General features: G+C 33.7%; 1 protein-coding gene across 1 annotated transcript in view; it reads left to right on the forward strand.

Annotated features, from left to right (window-relative positions):
• SdhA (succinate dehydrogenase, subunit A (flavoprotein)) overlaps nucleotides 1–13361 on the forward strand; it is a 48849-nt gene that overhangs the window by 32112 nt on the left and 3376 nt on the right. The window contains exons 8-11 of the mRNA XM_089089557.1: nucleotides 642–839; nucleotides 4683–4875; nucleotides 8940–9082; nucleotides 12337–12450. Of these exons, the coding sequence (XP_088945683.1) occupies nucleotides 642–839; nucleotides 4683–4875; nucleotides 8940–9082; nucleotides 12337–12450 (648 nt within the window). The remainder of the gene's footprint in view (nucleotides 1–641; nucleotides 840–4682; nucleotides 4876–8939; nucleotides 9083–12336; nucleotides 12451–13361) is intronic.

The following is a 13361-nucleotide window of genomic DNA, read 5'->3' on the forward strand; positions in this document are numbered from 1 at the left end:
TTATTTTCTCTCTGTATTTCCTGCCATAGAGCATTGCAATGGGTAAATTTGCTGTTTTATAAAACAATTTGCTTTTTTATAAAACAATTTGCTGTTTTATAAAACAATTTGCTGTTTTATAAAACAATTTCTTATTAAATCTATCTGCCTTTTTCTAAATTGTAATCATTTAAAAAATAGTCTGGAAAATATTTCCGTGTCTATGTGGAACATTGCAACAATGACGCACGGTAATGAGTCCACGAAGACTTGAGCCAAAATTAAAATACCAACATTGCACAAATATCCCTTTCGCAGTTGATTTAACACGTTTTAGAGGTTTCTTCTATAGATTTTCTTTTTTAATCGCTCCCAAAACCTGACATAAATCTCTGTGTTCCTAACTCGAAAGTCCTAATCAGAAACAAAAAGAAAATTTGTGACCTTGGAACAGACTCGCAGGAGGCTGCTGAAAGATTCTAATCCCTGTTAATTTGTGGCTGATCTGGGTTGAAATTTACTTTTGAATGAGTTGCACTATAGCTGAATACCACGAAATTAGAACCAAAGTTTATTTATTTGTTACCTTCTAAATCGTTTATTGTATAATAACACAAGCATGAAGTGCTTGCACAATTATAATTTTATTGACATAATTTCAGGTAATCACTCATGAAAACGGTGAAGATGTAATTATTCCTGGACTGTATGCAGCTGGGGAAGCTGCTTGTGCCTCTGTCCACGGCGCCAACAGGCTCGGTGCTAACTCTCTTCTTGATCTTGTTGTTTTTGGTAGAGCCTGTGCAAAGACGATTGCAGAGGAAAATAAGCCAGGTGAAAAAATTGGTGAATTGAAAGCCGTGAGTCTTTAATCTTTTTTCCCCATATTTTCTAATACTGATAATAACCAATTAACTTTTAGTATATGTGACAGTCTCCTGTGAGACTGCAACAGTCATCTTATAGGCAAACAACAACAGGTAAGACAAGGAAGAATTAATCTAAAACAGTGAAATTTTTCGTCCCTAAATGAATATTTCGGCTCTATATCCAAGGACCGTTCTCGGCAAAGTACATATAAAAATAAAATAAGACACAATAAAATGGGTAATCATTGAAACAAAAAATTGAAACAGTCCTAGAATCGTCACCAGGACTGAAGAAAAACAACACAAAACAAGGGAATTTATTCAGGTGAAAACAAGTCAAGAGCACGTTTTTAATGCTATTCTCGCTTTTTGGCAGCTAAACTAAAAGTTTTTTTTTATACTGGTTTATTGGCATTAGATATTGGTTTTGTAATGTAATTTGTAAAATCATTTTTAATTATATTTGCATATAATACATTGAGTGAATACTCCCCCAAAGCCGTATTTACAGAAGTATTAATATTGAACTTAAGTTTAATTTCTAATGCTTCTCGAACAAGTTGTTTAATAACTAAATCGGTACTAATGAGGGAGGTGTTTTTATGAAGTATTGCATGGAATTGGTTTTTCAAAAATATGGCTGCTTAGAGTAGAATCAAAAGAATTAAGCACACTATTAGAATTCAAAGCCTTGGTTATATCTAATTTTGATATATATAGAAAGTAGATTACATTTAAAGGTTTATTAGCAACTTTACATGATAAGAGATTTTTGATTTTAAGAGAATGTCTTTTTAGGCTACGGCTAACTATTGTAATAAACAGGATGGGGCAACCATTTCCAAAAAGATTTTGGATAAAATTTAATTCTGCTGTGACACAAGACTCAAAGCGAATGTTTAGGACACGATCCACGGGAGAACTTACAACACCTATTTGAACTTGTTGGGGGTGATTAGATTTAAAATGAAGATATCTGTCGTTTTGTCTAAGCTATCTTTAAATAGTAAAATGTAGTTTATCACTGCTGCGAAGTTTTCATTATATCAATAAAATGAATTAATAATTTCACTGTAATATAAAAACACCTTTTAGATTTTAACTTACTGTAGGATTTTTTCGAATTTCTCTGGAGGAGGTAATACCTAAAAAGATACAAAGTGGTGTGCATAAAAGTATAGAATACATTCTGTTGCGGAAATTTTACGTGAGTAGAACATAAAAAAAAATAGAAAATAGGCTTCAACAGTACAAAACAGCGATTGGTTCCTCTGTAAAAAGAGACTTTGGATTCAGTAGTTTCCAAACAATTATTTGATCTTCCACACCATAATGTTGTGTTTGATTAAACAATAATAATTGATAATTGCGTATGACTGTTACTTTTGGGAGACCATAAAAATTAAAAGGTTTATCTATAAGGGCATTCGTGTAAATATGAGACAAGGGAGAATAGAGGTTAAATCCTATTTATACTAGCTTAATTGAAAACAAAGCCAGATCTTCTTTTATTTTTAATAATGAAGAAGATGAGGAGATTTTGGAGACTTGGAGACCCCAAAAACACTTCAATTAACTAAATAAAGCTCAAAACGAGATGAACCTTGGGTATATTAAGGCATGTCTACCTAATCCACCTTGATTAGCAAAAGAAAAAATCATCTAATTCTAATTAATTTAACCTAGTTTATCCGTAAGGTTTTTAAATAAAAGGATTGTTCCTTTTTGTTTGAACCTCATATCAGAATGTAACCATGGACACGCATCATAATGCAGCAGTATTGTTGTTTGGTGTCGGTGTGTATGCAATGGTTGGATTACTTTTGAAAAACAGCTACTTTAGTTGTCTTCTATACTTTCGTTTTTTTTTCTTTTTCTTTCTGTAATGTTTGTGTGTTTTTCTGACTTTTTGTTTTATTTGCTAGTTTGTGTCAGGTTTTTTTTAATCTAGTTTTATTTTAGCATTTTATCCTTTCTTTTTTTTTCATGTCGATAAGGGCCACTGAATATAAATCCGAAAAATTCGGACATATATTAGTTTTTGTGTAGTAACGTTTTTTTTTTTTTTTTTTTTTTTTTTTTTTTTTTTTTTTTTTAGATATCACTGAATTTGTCAAAAATTTTACCCGTTCAATGCTATCGTTTCATTTGACGCACCTTACAATCTCCTATTATATGCCTTGCAGCCTCACTAAATGTTTAAGTAACTAATTTTACTGGTCTATTTTCGATGTTAGCGTGTCGGAAGGGGGTCTTTTGTGATTAGACAAATGTTTAAGGGAAACGATTTTCACGGCATAATTTTTCAGATGTTCTTTGAGGAAAACTGGAGAAAGGAGGGCATCTTCCCTCCTCCCTCTGTGTCGGCTTCAAAGGGATTTTTTTTCTCTTTTTTCTTTTATTATGCCATACGTATGCTCATATACATGTTAGCTATAGAAATTAAACTTATACATCGTTTAATTTAGAATTTCTGGATCCAGTGGCTTCTCATTTTTTGGAATGAAACAACATTTACACCTAGTGTATTAAGAGTCGTCATGACACAAGTACGAGCTTTACCTCTCCAGAAATTATGTGAATTAGATTATGTATTTATGTGGTTTTTTTTTTTTTTTTTTTTTTTTTTTTTTTTTCTTAGGGATAGGTCTCGAAATGCGCATTAGATTAATTAAATTCTGAGTGCATAATAACGATTTTAGATATAGGAAAGCTGTTATAGTCCAAAATTTGTATTAAAGGATTGCTTGCATTTTTGAATAAAATCAGAGCTTAAGAAAAAAGAATACCATTATAGGCAATATAGCTCGTGATAAAATTTTAACTTCAGTGCAAATGTACGTTGCCAGTAATTAGTCAGCACAACTTTTAAAGACTTCTGTTTGATTTGAGTTCTGTTGAAAGATTCCAACTAGGAATGTGCTAGCTGTTGCAAAACTAGCTGAGCCGAAAGCAATTTAACTATGTCCAAAATCGTATTGAATGTCCGAAATTACTTGTGGTTTAGTTTATGTGAACAAGTTATATTGTAGGAGCGGATTTTTTCCTTCGTCTTTTCTTTATTTTCTGTTTTCTAATCTGTTCAAGAGCATGACGAAAAAAGAAAAAAAGAAACGAGATCAGAAATTTGGTTTCTTTTTATCAGATTTATAAATGATTTTTTCTCACTTTGTTTGTGTTTTTTTTTTTTTTTTTTTTTTTTTCATTTTTACAGAGTATCAAAACACTGCTTTAGTCCGCGAATTTTTAGCTCGCTCTTTGGATTTTTTTTCCATTGTGATACAACTACTACAGAATTACCCTAATGCAGAAAAGGGCTAAAGGGGCGCCATTGTTGCAGAATTTTGCCAAATAATAGGGGTTGTTGGAGGGAGGGGAAGGAGGAAAATATATCTTATCTTGTATGTTAACAAATATTAAAATTTCTGTGTAGGCTATTATTTAAATGTTAAAACCCAATATTTTAAAAAATACGTGTTTCTTGATAATGAAGAACCATGTGACTTGGTATTAGGGTGGAATCTTGGATTAAACCTCCTGGAGAGGAGGGGGGGGGGGGAAAGGTGACAGGCCCCTTCCCCACAATTATAAGATTTGATTTTTTGCTTTAAAGTATTTTAAAGGAAATTTCACCAAAAAATTACTTTGCTAAAATCCTCTCCTTCTTGCTTGGAGCAAACTCAGGAAATATGCCTAACCTTTTCTTGTTAGGATTTAGTGTTTAATCTGATTAGTATACTATTTAGTTTTAGCTTAAATTAGGTCCAATTGTCAACGCTGTAGTTAAACGTTTTAATTTCTTTGTCAAATTTTACATGTGATGATCCTTTTTAGAATGCCGGTGAAGAATCAATTGCCAATATTGATAAATTGCTGAGCTCTAAAGGATCCGCAAGGACTTCTGATTTGAGGCTACAAATGCAAAAAACAATGCAAAATCATGCTGCTGTCTTCAGGACAGGCAAATCACTAGAAGAAGGTTGCAGAAAAATGTCAGCAATGTGGGATGGCTTGAATGACGTTAAAGGTAAATCCACTATTTTAGCATAAACCTGCACAAGGCACAGCCCGCGTGCTGGATGTGGTCCACTTTTATTTGGCTGCAATAACTTATAAGTCACTTAACCTTTTTTTCTTGTCGTTTTTTCTTTTTTTTTTTTTTTTTTTAATAAGATTAAGACCCTAACTCCTTCAAACAGAATACTGTGTGCTTTATTGGTTGATCTTAAAATCTACTTGTATCTTATTAGGGTTACAGAATTTTTGATTAAAAGTGTGATCTCATACATTGCCCCGCTGATGCTATCTTTGAGAACAACAAATGTCTCTCTTTGCTGAAAGCAAACGGTGTTTGGCAATTATCTCATAAGTGCGACTACAGTTGCATCATGTACGGCCGTTAGGCCTGACAACGACGATTTGTTCTTTTTTTCATTTGCAAAGCTCGCATTTAGAGTGCAACTTTCGATTTCAAAATTGTTTTGTCTTGAATTAGTACTACTACTACTAGCAACTCATCGAAGCACCTCACCGAAGCACCAAGTTGACTGAGGCCAACACAGCTACGTACGATCTTCCTCCATCCCAAGCTATTCAAAGTCTCTCTCTTTACACCCTCCCAGGAACTTTCCGTTTCCCTTAAATTTTTCCTTACGACATCTTCCCACCCAAACCGAGGACGACCTGCTCTCCGTTAATTTTTAAACTTATTCTAGCACCCTGAACTCGCAAAACATCTAAAAAGTTCATTCATTTTGCTCACACTTTCATCTAGGATGCTTAAATCATCAGCATAATATAAGTCCGGGAGTTTTTTACTCCCCCACCTAATTTTGTGTTCTCCCCTTGCCTTTTCTCTGCTCCTTTAGCCAAAGTTCATTAAAATTATCCATATAAATGGGGATAAAACACAGTCCTGCTGAACCCCTAATTTAATACGAAACCAGCTACTAACCTCATTTCCTACCTTAACCGCAGCAATGTTATTCTCGTACATAGTACTAATCACTTTAATGTATTTATCCGGTATACCATACAACAATAAGACCTTCGCTAAAGCTCTTCTATCAGCTGAATCAAGCGCTTGCTCATAATCTATAAAACTGAGGACTAAAGGTGTTTGATGACTCAGGCACTTCTCAATTATTAACCTAAGAGTGAAAATTTGGTCACCCTTCCTAAAACTGCACTGTTCTTCTCTTAAAACTTTGTCTACATCATCTCTAAGTCTAAAAAGTATCGCATTACTAAATAATTTGCTACCTACAGAGACCAGGCTATTGCCTCTATAATCACAACGCTCGCTCTCTTATCACCTTCCTTATACAGGGGTTTCATTAGGGTTTTCCTAAAATCCTTTTCAAAACCCCTTTTTCAAAAATCATTCATATTAGTAAATTAAAATTATTTATGAGTTTTTATAAAAATCATTAATCTTGAATTGAAGGATTGAAAATTCACCTTTTTTCCAACAGTTGTCACTAGTAAAAAAAAACGTTGAATTAATCCAGCCGTATTTTCATATTTGCCCATGAAGCCTTTAGCCGAGTTGCCTGCCTGCTGAATAGGAAAAATGTCACAATAAAATCTAGAGCATAATTAGGATCATAAATATTCAAGTGATGTTCCAGATGAGGAATATACAGCAATAAACATAGTTTTTTACGTCAAAATCATTTTGACAACAGTATTTTCATGCATATAATAAGACTTGTTTATGTTTGTACTAAAAATTTCTTAGTTTTTACTCCATATTTCTTCTCTATATATTTATTTCCAAGCTGTCTTTTGTTTCATTACGAAGTTTAATTTGTTATTTTACTCCTGGAAACTTTTTGATAACTATTCGTGTTTGCCACTTAATTGGCTCCCTTGAAGTATCTCCCAAATATAACTTAAAAAGAAAATCTCCAAAGTCTGCGGTTGTCTTTCATGTTGACTTTAACGTTCACGATTGCACCAGGCAATATACCGACAGATAAGGAGGGGTTGGGTGTTTACGATCTATACCTTTCCTATGAATCAAATAACTTTTGGATTTCGGCACCTACACAGGCTGTTTGGGCAATCTCGTTTTGACCCGTTTCTTGACCCATTCCAATTCATTAAAGGCTGGTACTCATGAATATGCTGCCTTCACTAACCGAACATGAGAGGAAAATGTTGCAATATGAAAGAGGAGATTAGAAGGGATGAGAAATTGCCTTTACTTCCAAATAATGGAGAGTCTTCCTGGAAGAACATTTTGATATGGCTCTTGAGCTGTCCCAGCTGGTCTGGTTGACTTAATTTAGTCACATCCTTTGAAAGCAAATTGTTTTGAAGAGAGAAAATCCGGTCTAACCTTCATCGAGAAGGCAATAAGAGCAAAGCAAAAGGCTCCTAGTCGTTGGAGGTTATTCGAAAGTAAAAAGACACGATGGAATTGTTATTAGAGAGTAAGAAGACAAAAAAGGGCAAGCAACTAGTTGTGCTGTCTGTGCTTCTCGGTCGGAAAAATAAAAAAAAATTTGTTAGAAGAATTCATTGGCCTCTGTTGAAATATCAGGGGAGAATTCTTAGAGGCTGTCGGCATCTCAGAATCCTCGAACGTTTTTACCATTTCATCCTTTGAAGTTTACGGGAATGTTATTAAGATCCACATACAAAGGTCATGGCTTTTGTAAACCCATTGCTCAATTTTCTAGCCTTGAGGTTGAAGGGGGCCCGCATTTCCCTTCCATACTGATACCATCCTTGACCTTGTAAGATATTCAACCACCAAAATATGCTGTATTCTGCAGAACCAGGTACATCAGTGGCCCCATGTGTAACAAGTCCTTAGCTTAGTTTAATTACTAGATCATGTGTATATGTCGAACCTTCGACCGAAGAAATCAAATGATAGCTAAAATAGTTGGTCTAATTAATTCTGATAAATGAAGGAATTGGCCAAACTCTGATCTGAGACTATGCTCATTGTAATCCCCTACCTCAAACAGGTATGCTGTTTTGGGTTTGGGCCAAAATTTATCAAGTAGACGTTGGCCTTGCCCAATGTTTTCTCGTATTTATTAACAGATAAGTTAAAGGTCACTTTGTTGGATGATTGACCATAAAAAGCCTTACATCTCCAAAAGCAGATATTATATTCGTAAGATGAGTAAACAATCAAAGGATCCTGTGCTTATCCTTAGCAAGAATGGTAGGAACTCCTTAAAGGGACTGGGGCGGAAGATAAAATCTATCTCACATTAGTTCTGCGGTCTCTTCTTTTGTGGACAGGGTCTTGATACCCCAAATAGTTAACTGGGGTCAACTACTGCAGCACTAGCTTACTCGACAGGATCAAACACCCTTGTGCTATTCTCTAAGTGGGGCCCTAAATTACACTCTTGTGTTTCTTACTGACCAAGTGAATATACATCGATTTCATGAAACAAATTGAATTTAAAAATATGTGTACTGTTTAGAGTAAGTTCACTCAAATGGTAATAATTCATTTGTGTTTATTTTCCCTCAATTGAAGGTGAAAAGATTGCATCTTCCTTGTTGTATATCACTATTTCAAAGGTGCTCAGTGTCAAAATTTTATGTTTGGAATAAGTACTTTTTCTGAAAATCCTAAGAGGTTGACCCTCAAACTTTTTTGGAAGGATTCTCCTCATTACTTGTTCTCTTTTTTTATAAAGTACATTCCCTTGGTATCACATACTTAATTACGTATGAATGGTCGTTAAAGTTAGTTTCATTCCATTTCTACGCAAAGAAACAGTTATTGTTCTCAGCTTTTTCACTTTTCAGTTAAGGTTAATGTTAGCCCTTTAATTTCACGATATCAGTCCTACAATGCTAAAATGATCCGAATTTCCTAAAGAAATGTTGAAAATACAATTGTGGTGAGCGAAGATGTCTTTGACATCTGAAGGAACGAGCTGGACTAGTGTCTTAATATGAATGATGAATCATTATCAAATCACATGGCTCGTAAATTTTTTCAATAATGTCCAATTTGTTGCCTAACTTCAAATATTGGTAGAGTTTGATGGTTCAATGTAAGGTCTTTTCGTCAACATAATTACCGCGTAATTTTTCAATTTTTTTCTATTTTAGTTGAGGATAAGGGTCTTGTGTGGAATACAGATTTAGTAGAAACCCTGGAGCTTCAAAACCTGATGGTGAACGCCGTACAGACAATTTATTCGGCTGAAGCAAGGAAAGAATCCCGTGGAGCCCATGCCCGTGATGACTTTCAGGTAAAACAGAAATAACAGTAATACTTTTGCGCTTTACTTTATGTATAAATCTTTTAATGAATTTTATGAATATAGATTTTTTTTTTTTTTTTTTACTTTTCATAAGGAAGCCAATAGTAGAATATTTCTTGCGTTGAAACGGTTTTATCTGTTAATGAGTCAAATTTGTAGTTTGTTTCAATAGAAGCAACTCTGTAGACTTATGTAAAATCGCTCTTTCTCCCTCTTTCCTTTCCTCCCTCCCTTCTCTCTCCCTTTTTTTCTCCTCTCTGACTCCCCCATCCTCTTTCTCTCCTCTCTGACTCCCCCACCCTCTTTCTTTCCCTTTTTTCTGTCTCTCGTTCTCCTCCCTCTCCCTTTCTTTGTTTTTGCTTTTCATCGCTAACTTTCTATTGCTCTATCTCTCCTTCTCTTTTGCTCTCCCTGTCCTTATCTCTTATTCTCTATGTATTTTACGCCCTCTGTCTTTCTTTGTCCCTGTCTATCTCTCTCTCTTTCATGTAAACGTTTTTCACGTGAAAATCCACTTCTCGGGGGAAAAAAGAGCAAAACTTTGAAAAAACAGACACTAATTCAGTTTGGCTTATGCCCTGCTTCTCCTGTGCCACTAGCCTTGGCAAGGTGTTTTCCATGAATGTAACCATATTCTAGCCAGACTTGCTAGATTAGAACAAAGTCTTTTTTCCAGAAAGTGAGTGACTCTTCAGGCGAAAAATGGTGGCTAAGAAGTTAGAAATACCTTTCCTGACTAGTTTGAATCGTTAGTCTACTCCTGAAAGTTTCAGTGACCTAGGGTTACTGGAGCACAACTTTTAGAAAAGCCTCTCGATATCCTTATTATTGCCCCTGCAGAATAAAATACCTAAAATAATTGAATAATGTAAAGATAGAATATTATGCATAGTTCCCTATCTCTCAATCTACTATAAACTAACGGAGAGTGACCCATGACCCATTGTAATGAAAATGTGTTGGGGAAGCAGTTGTCCAGTGAGAAAACTTGCAATTACTACTTTATTTATAAATGTCACTTCCCCGCATCCTATCTCAAAATATGTTGTAGTCATCAAAATAAAATTTTGAGTGTTTCAGAATGGTGACTGAAACCTCTCGGAAATTATATCAGACGAAAAAAAAAGTTCACCGTCGGAATCGCTTTAGTTGCAAACCCTTAACTATCGGCTTACAACTTCTTACGTCTCCGTATCTATTTTTATCAACGCTAGCAACCTACCGTATTGTTTTAGAATGATTTTTGGAGGCTCATTCGATATATAAATTTTTCTATTCGTTAATTATAAGTTCCAATAGCATTACGAGAGCCAGAACAAAGTGCCAGAGGGCACTGACAACATGACAAGTTTTGACGCCATCTCTAAAATTAGTAAGACCTACTGGAGAAAGGATGTTGGTTGCATCCTTTCCAAAACTGTCTTGTCTAAGAGCCTCTTAAGCTTGAACATAAAAGGGGCGGGAAAAAACTTTTCAGATGCTTTTCGAGGGGGGAGTAATTAAGGTATACAAGGACTACTCCAATGGGCTCACTCATCTGAGTGCCAAATATGGAATGGGAAATACCGCTTCGGGTTGTTATCTGTGGGATGGGTAGATTGATGTAGTAGATCTAAATAATTTCTTAGACCACGCTGCTTTTCCACTTACAAAAAATTAAGCAAGAAAAACGGGTTTTAATTTTTATAAAGCAGTGAATACAATAAAATAAACACTTAATTAAACAAAAATGCTCCGATTATTTCGGTCCCATGTCTAGGAGCCTTTCTCAACGGAAAAAAAAAAAAAAAGAAAAAAATGAAACAAAAAATGTTCTTTTTAAAAACCTTAACTTACATCAAAATAAACAAAAAAAACACACACACACAAAAAAAACGAAAAAATATAAATAAATAGGAAACAAAACTCACATATTAAATAAACACTTCCATTCACTGGCATATAAACAAAATCGAATGTCTATATTGATTCAAACACGTCTCCTCATAGTATATAAATTGAAATATATTAAATAAACACTTCCATCCACTGGCGTATAAACAAAATCGAATGTCTATATTGATTCAAACAATCCTCCTCACAGTATATAAATTGAAATATATTAAATAAACACTTCCATTCACTGGCGTATAAACAAAATCGAATGTCTATATTGATTCAAACACGCCTCCTCACATTATATAAATCGAAATATATTAAATAAACACTTCCATTCACTGGCGTATAAACAAAATCGACTGTCTATATTCATTAACACACTCCTCCACACAGTATATAAATTTAAATATATTAAATTAACACTTCCATTCACTGGCGTATAAACAAAATCGAATGTCTATATTGATTCAAACACGCCTCCTCACAGTATATAAATGGAAATATATTAAATAAACACTTCCAGTCACTGGCGTATAAACAAAATCGAATGTCTATATTGATTCAAACACGCCTCCTCACATTATATAAATGTAAATATATTAAATAAACACTTCCATTCACTGGCGTATAAACAAAATCGAATGTCTATATTGATGGAAAAACGCCTCCTCACAGTATATGAATGGATAAACACTTCCATTCACTGGCGTATACACAAAATCGAATTATTTCCATTTATATACTGTGAGGAGGCGTGTTTGAATCAATATAGACATTCGATTTTGTTTATACGCCAGTGAATGGAAGTGTTTATTTAATATGTGAGTTTTGTTTCCTATTTATTTATATTTTTTCTTGTTTTGTTTTTTTTTTTTTGTGTGTTTGTTTGTTTTTTTTCATTTTGATTCAATTTAAGGTTTTTAAAAAGAACATTTTTTATTTAATTTTTTTATTTTATTTTTTTTACTTTTAAAAAAGCTCCCGGACGTGGGGCCGAAATATTCGGAGTATTTTTGTTTAATTAAGTGTTTATTTTATTGTATTCACTGCTTTATAAAAATTAAAACCCGTTTTTCTTGCTTAATTTTTTGATGTAGTAGATCTGTAGAACTGAGATTTATCTTATTGCGGGGCGCACAGAAAATGTCCTAAATATGGGGGGAGGGTTGTCCTCACTTCACACTGAAGTAATTGACATATTTAGATGGCGAGACCCTGTTATATTTTATATTGTAGGCCTACGTATGATCAACTTATTTATTCCTTTTCTTCTTTTTCTTTCTTTGCTATTTTTAGTCATTTATGTAAGCTCTATTATGTTTATTAGTTTATTTATCTATTCTCAGAGGATGCTTTCCTTACAGGATAGAATTGATGAGTACGATTACAAAAAGCCAATAGCCAGTCAAACTCCTAAGCATGTTGACGAGCATTGGCGAAAACATACTCTTTCTTGGTGTGACGCCAAGACTGGAAAGGTAAAGAAAAATATTTATAATATATTCTTAACTGTATGTCGCCTAATTGTAATGCCCAAAAACAAAATCTAAACTCCTTGACCGATACTCTAACAAGCAAGGGTAAGTTTTTGACTTGATACTTGGAATTTAGAAGAGATAGGTAAACTTTTTTTTATAGCCAGATAGTAACATTATTGTTTTCTATGTTTTATGAATTTCTACCTGTTTTGTGCTTCTTCTTTTTTCTAAAGTTAAGGTTTTAGCTTTGAAGAGCTTAATATTCTATATCGGACAGTTCATTCCTAGCAAGCAAAGGCTAATATTTTCACCCACCCAGAATTTTGAATAAATTTGGTTGACTTTTTTGTTTTTTTTTGTTTTTTTTTTAGTTAGAGGTCTCACTAAAATGTATTTAAACTGATTTGGAAAAAAAATTAAAGGTGACCATGATAGTGACATGATTTGTGTTTCTTTTGTTTTAGAACAAACCCAGACTTTGCTAAATTGCCATATCTTTTGAGCATATTTTATTGCTGCTAAAACGCTCATACTCTTCTTTTTAGAATTCTAAGACTAATCATAAGAGTGATAATTTTTAGTAAATGAATTGAAAAACAAATATTCAAATATGCATCTCTTCGTTATCTGAAGCTTATACTCTTTTTTCTTTTTCTTTTTTAACGTTTGAAACCAAGACAGAAAAGGATATAATAAATGAAAAATAAATTAAAATAGGCGATAAAACGAGGATTTTTTCAGCCCAGTGGCAGAATATGAAGACCAAGAACAAGCAAACATTTCGACCAGGACCTCCAGCAAATCGTCTTCAGTGCAAATAAAAAAAAATATATATATATAACCTTTCGAATTGAACCTAGCAAGAGCAGAACAGATACTGAATAAAAAAACCAGCCAGTAATAAATAAAAG

Source organism: Artemia sp. Qi Xiang Cuo, chromosome 5 (genome assembly GCF_049724085.1).
Source record: "Artemia sp. Qi Xiang Cuo chromosome 5, ASM4972408v1, whole genome shotgun sequence".
Taxonomy (NCBI): domain Eukaryota; kingdom Metazoa; phylum Arthropoda; class Branchiopoda; order Anostraca; family Artemiidae; genus Artemia; species Artemia sp. Qi Xiang Cuo.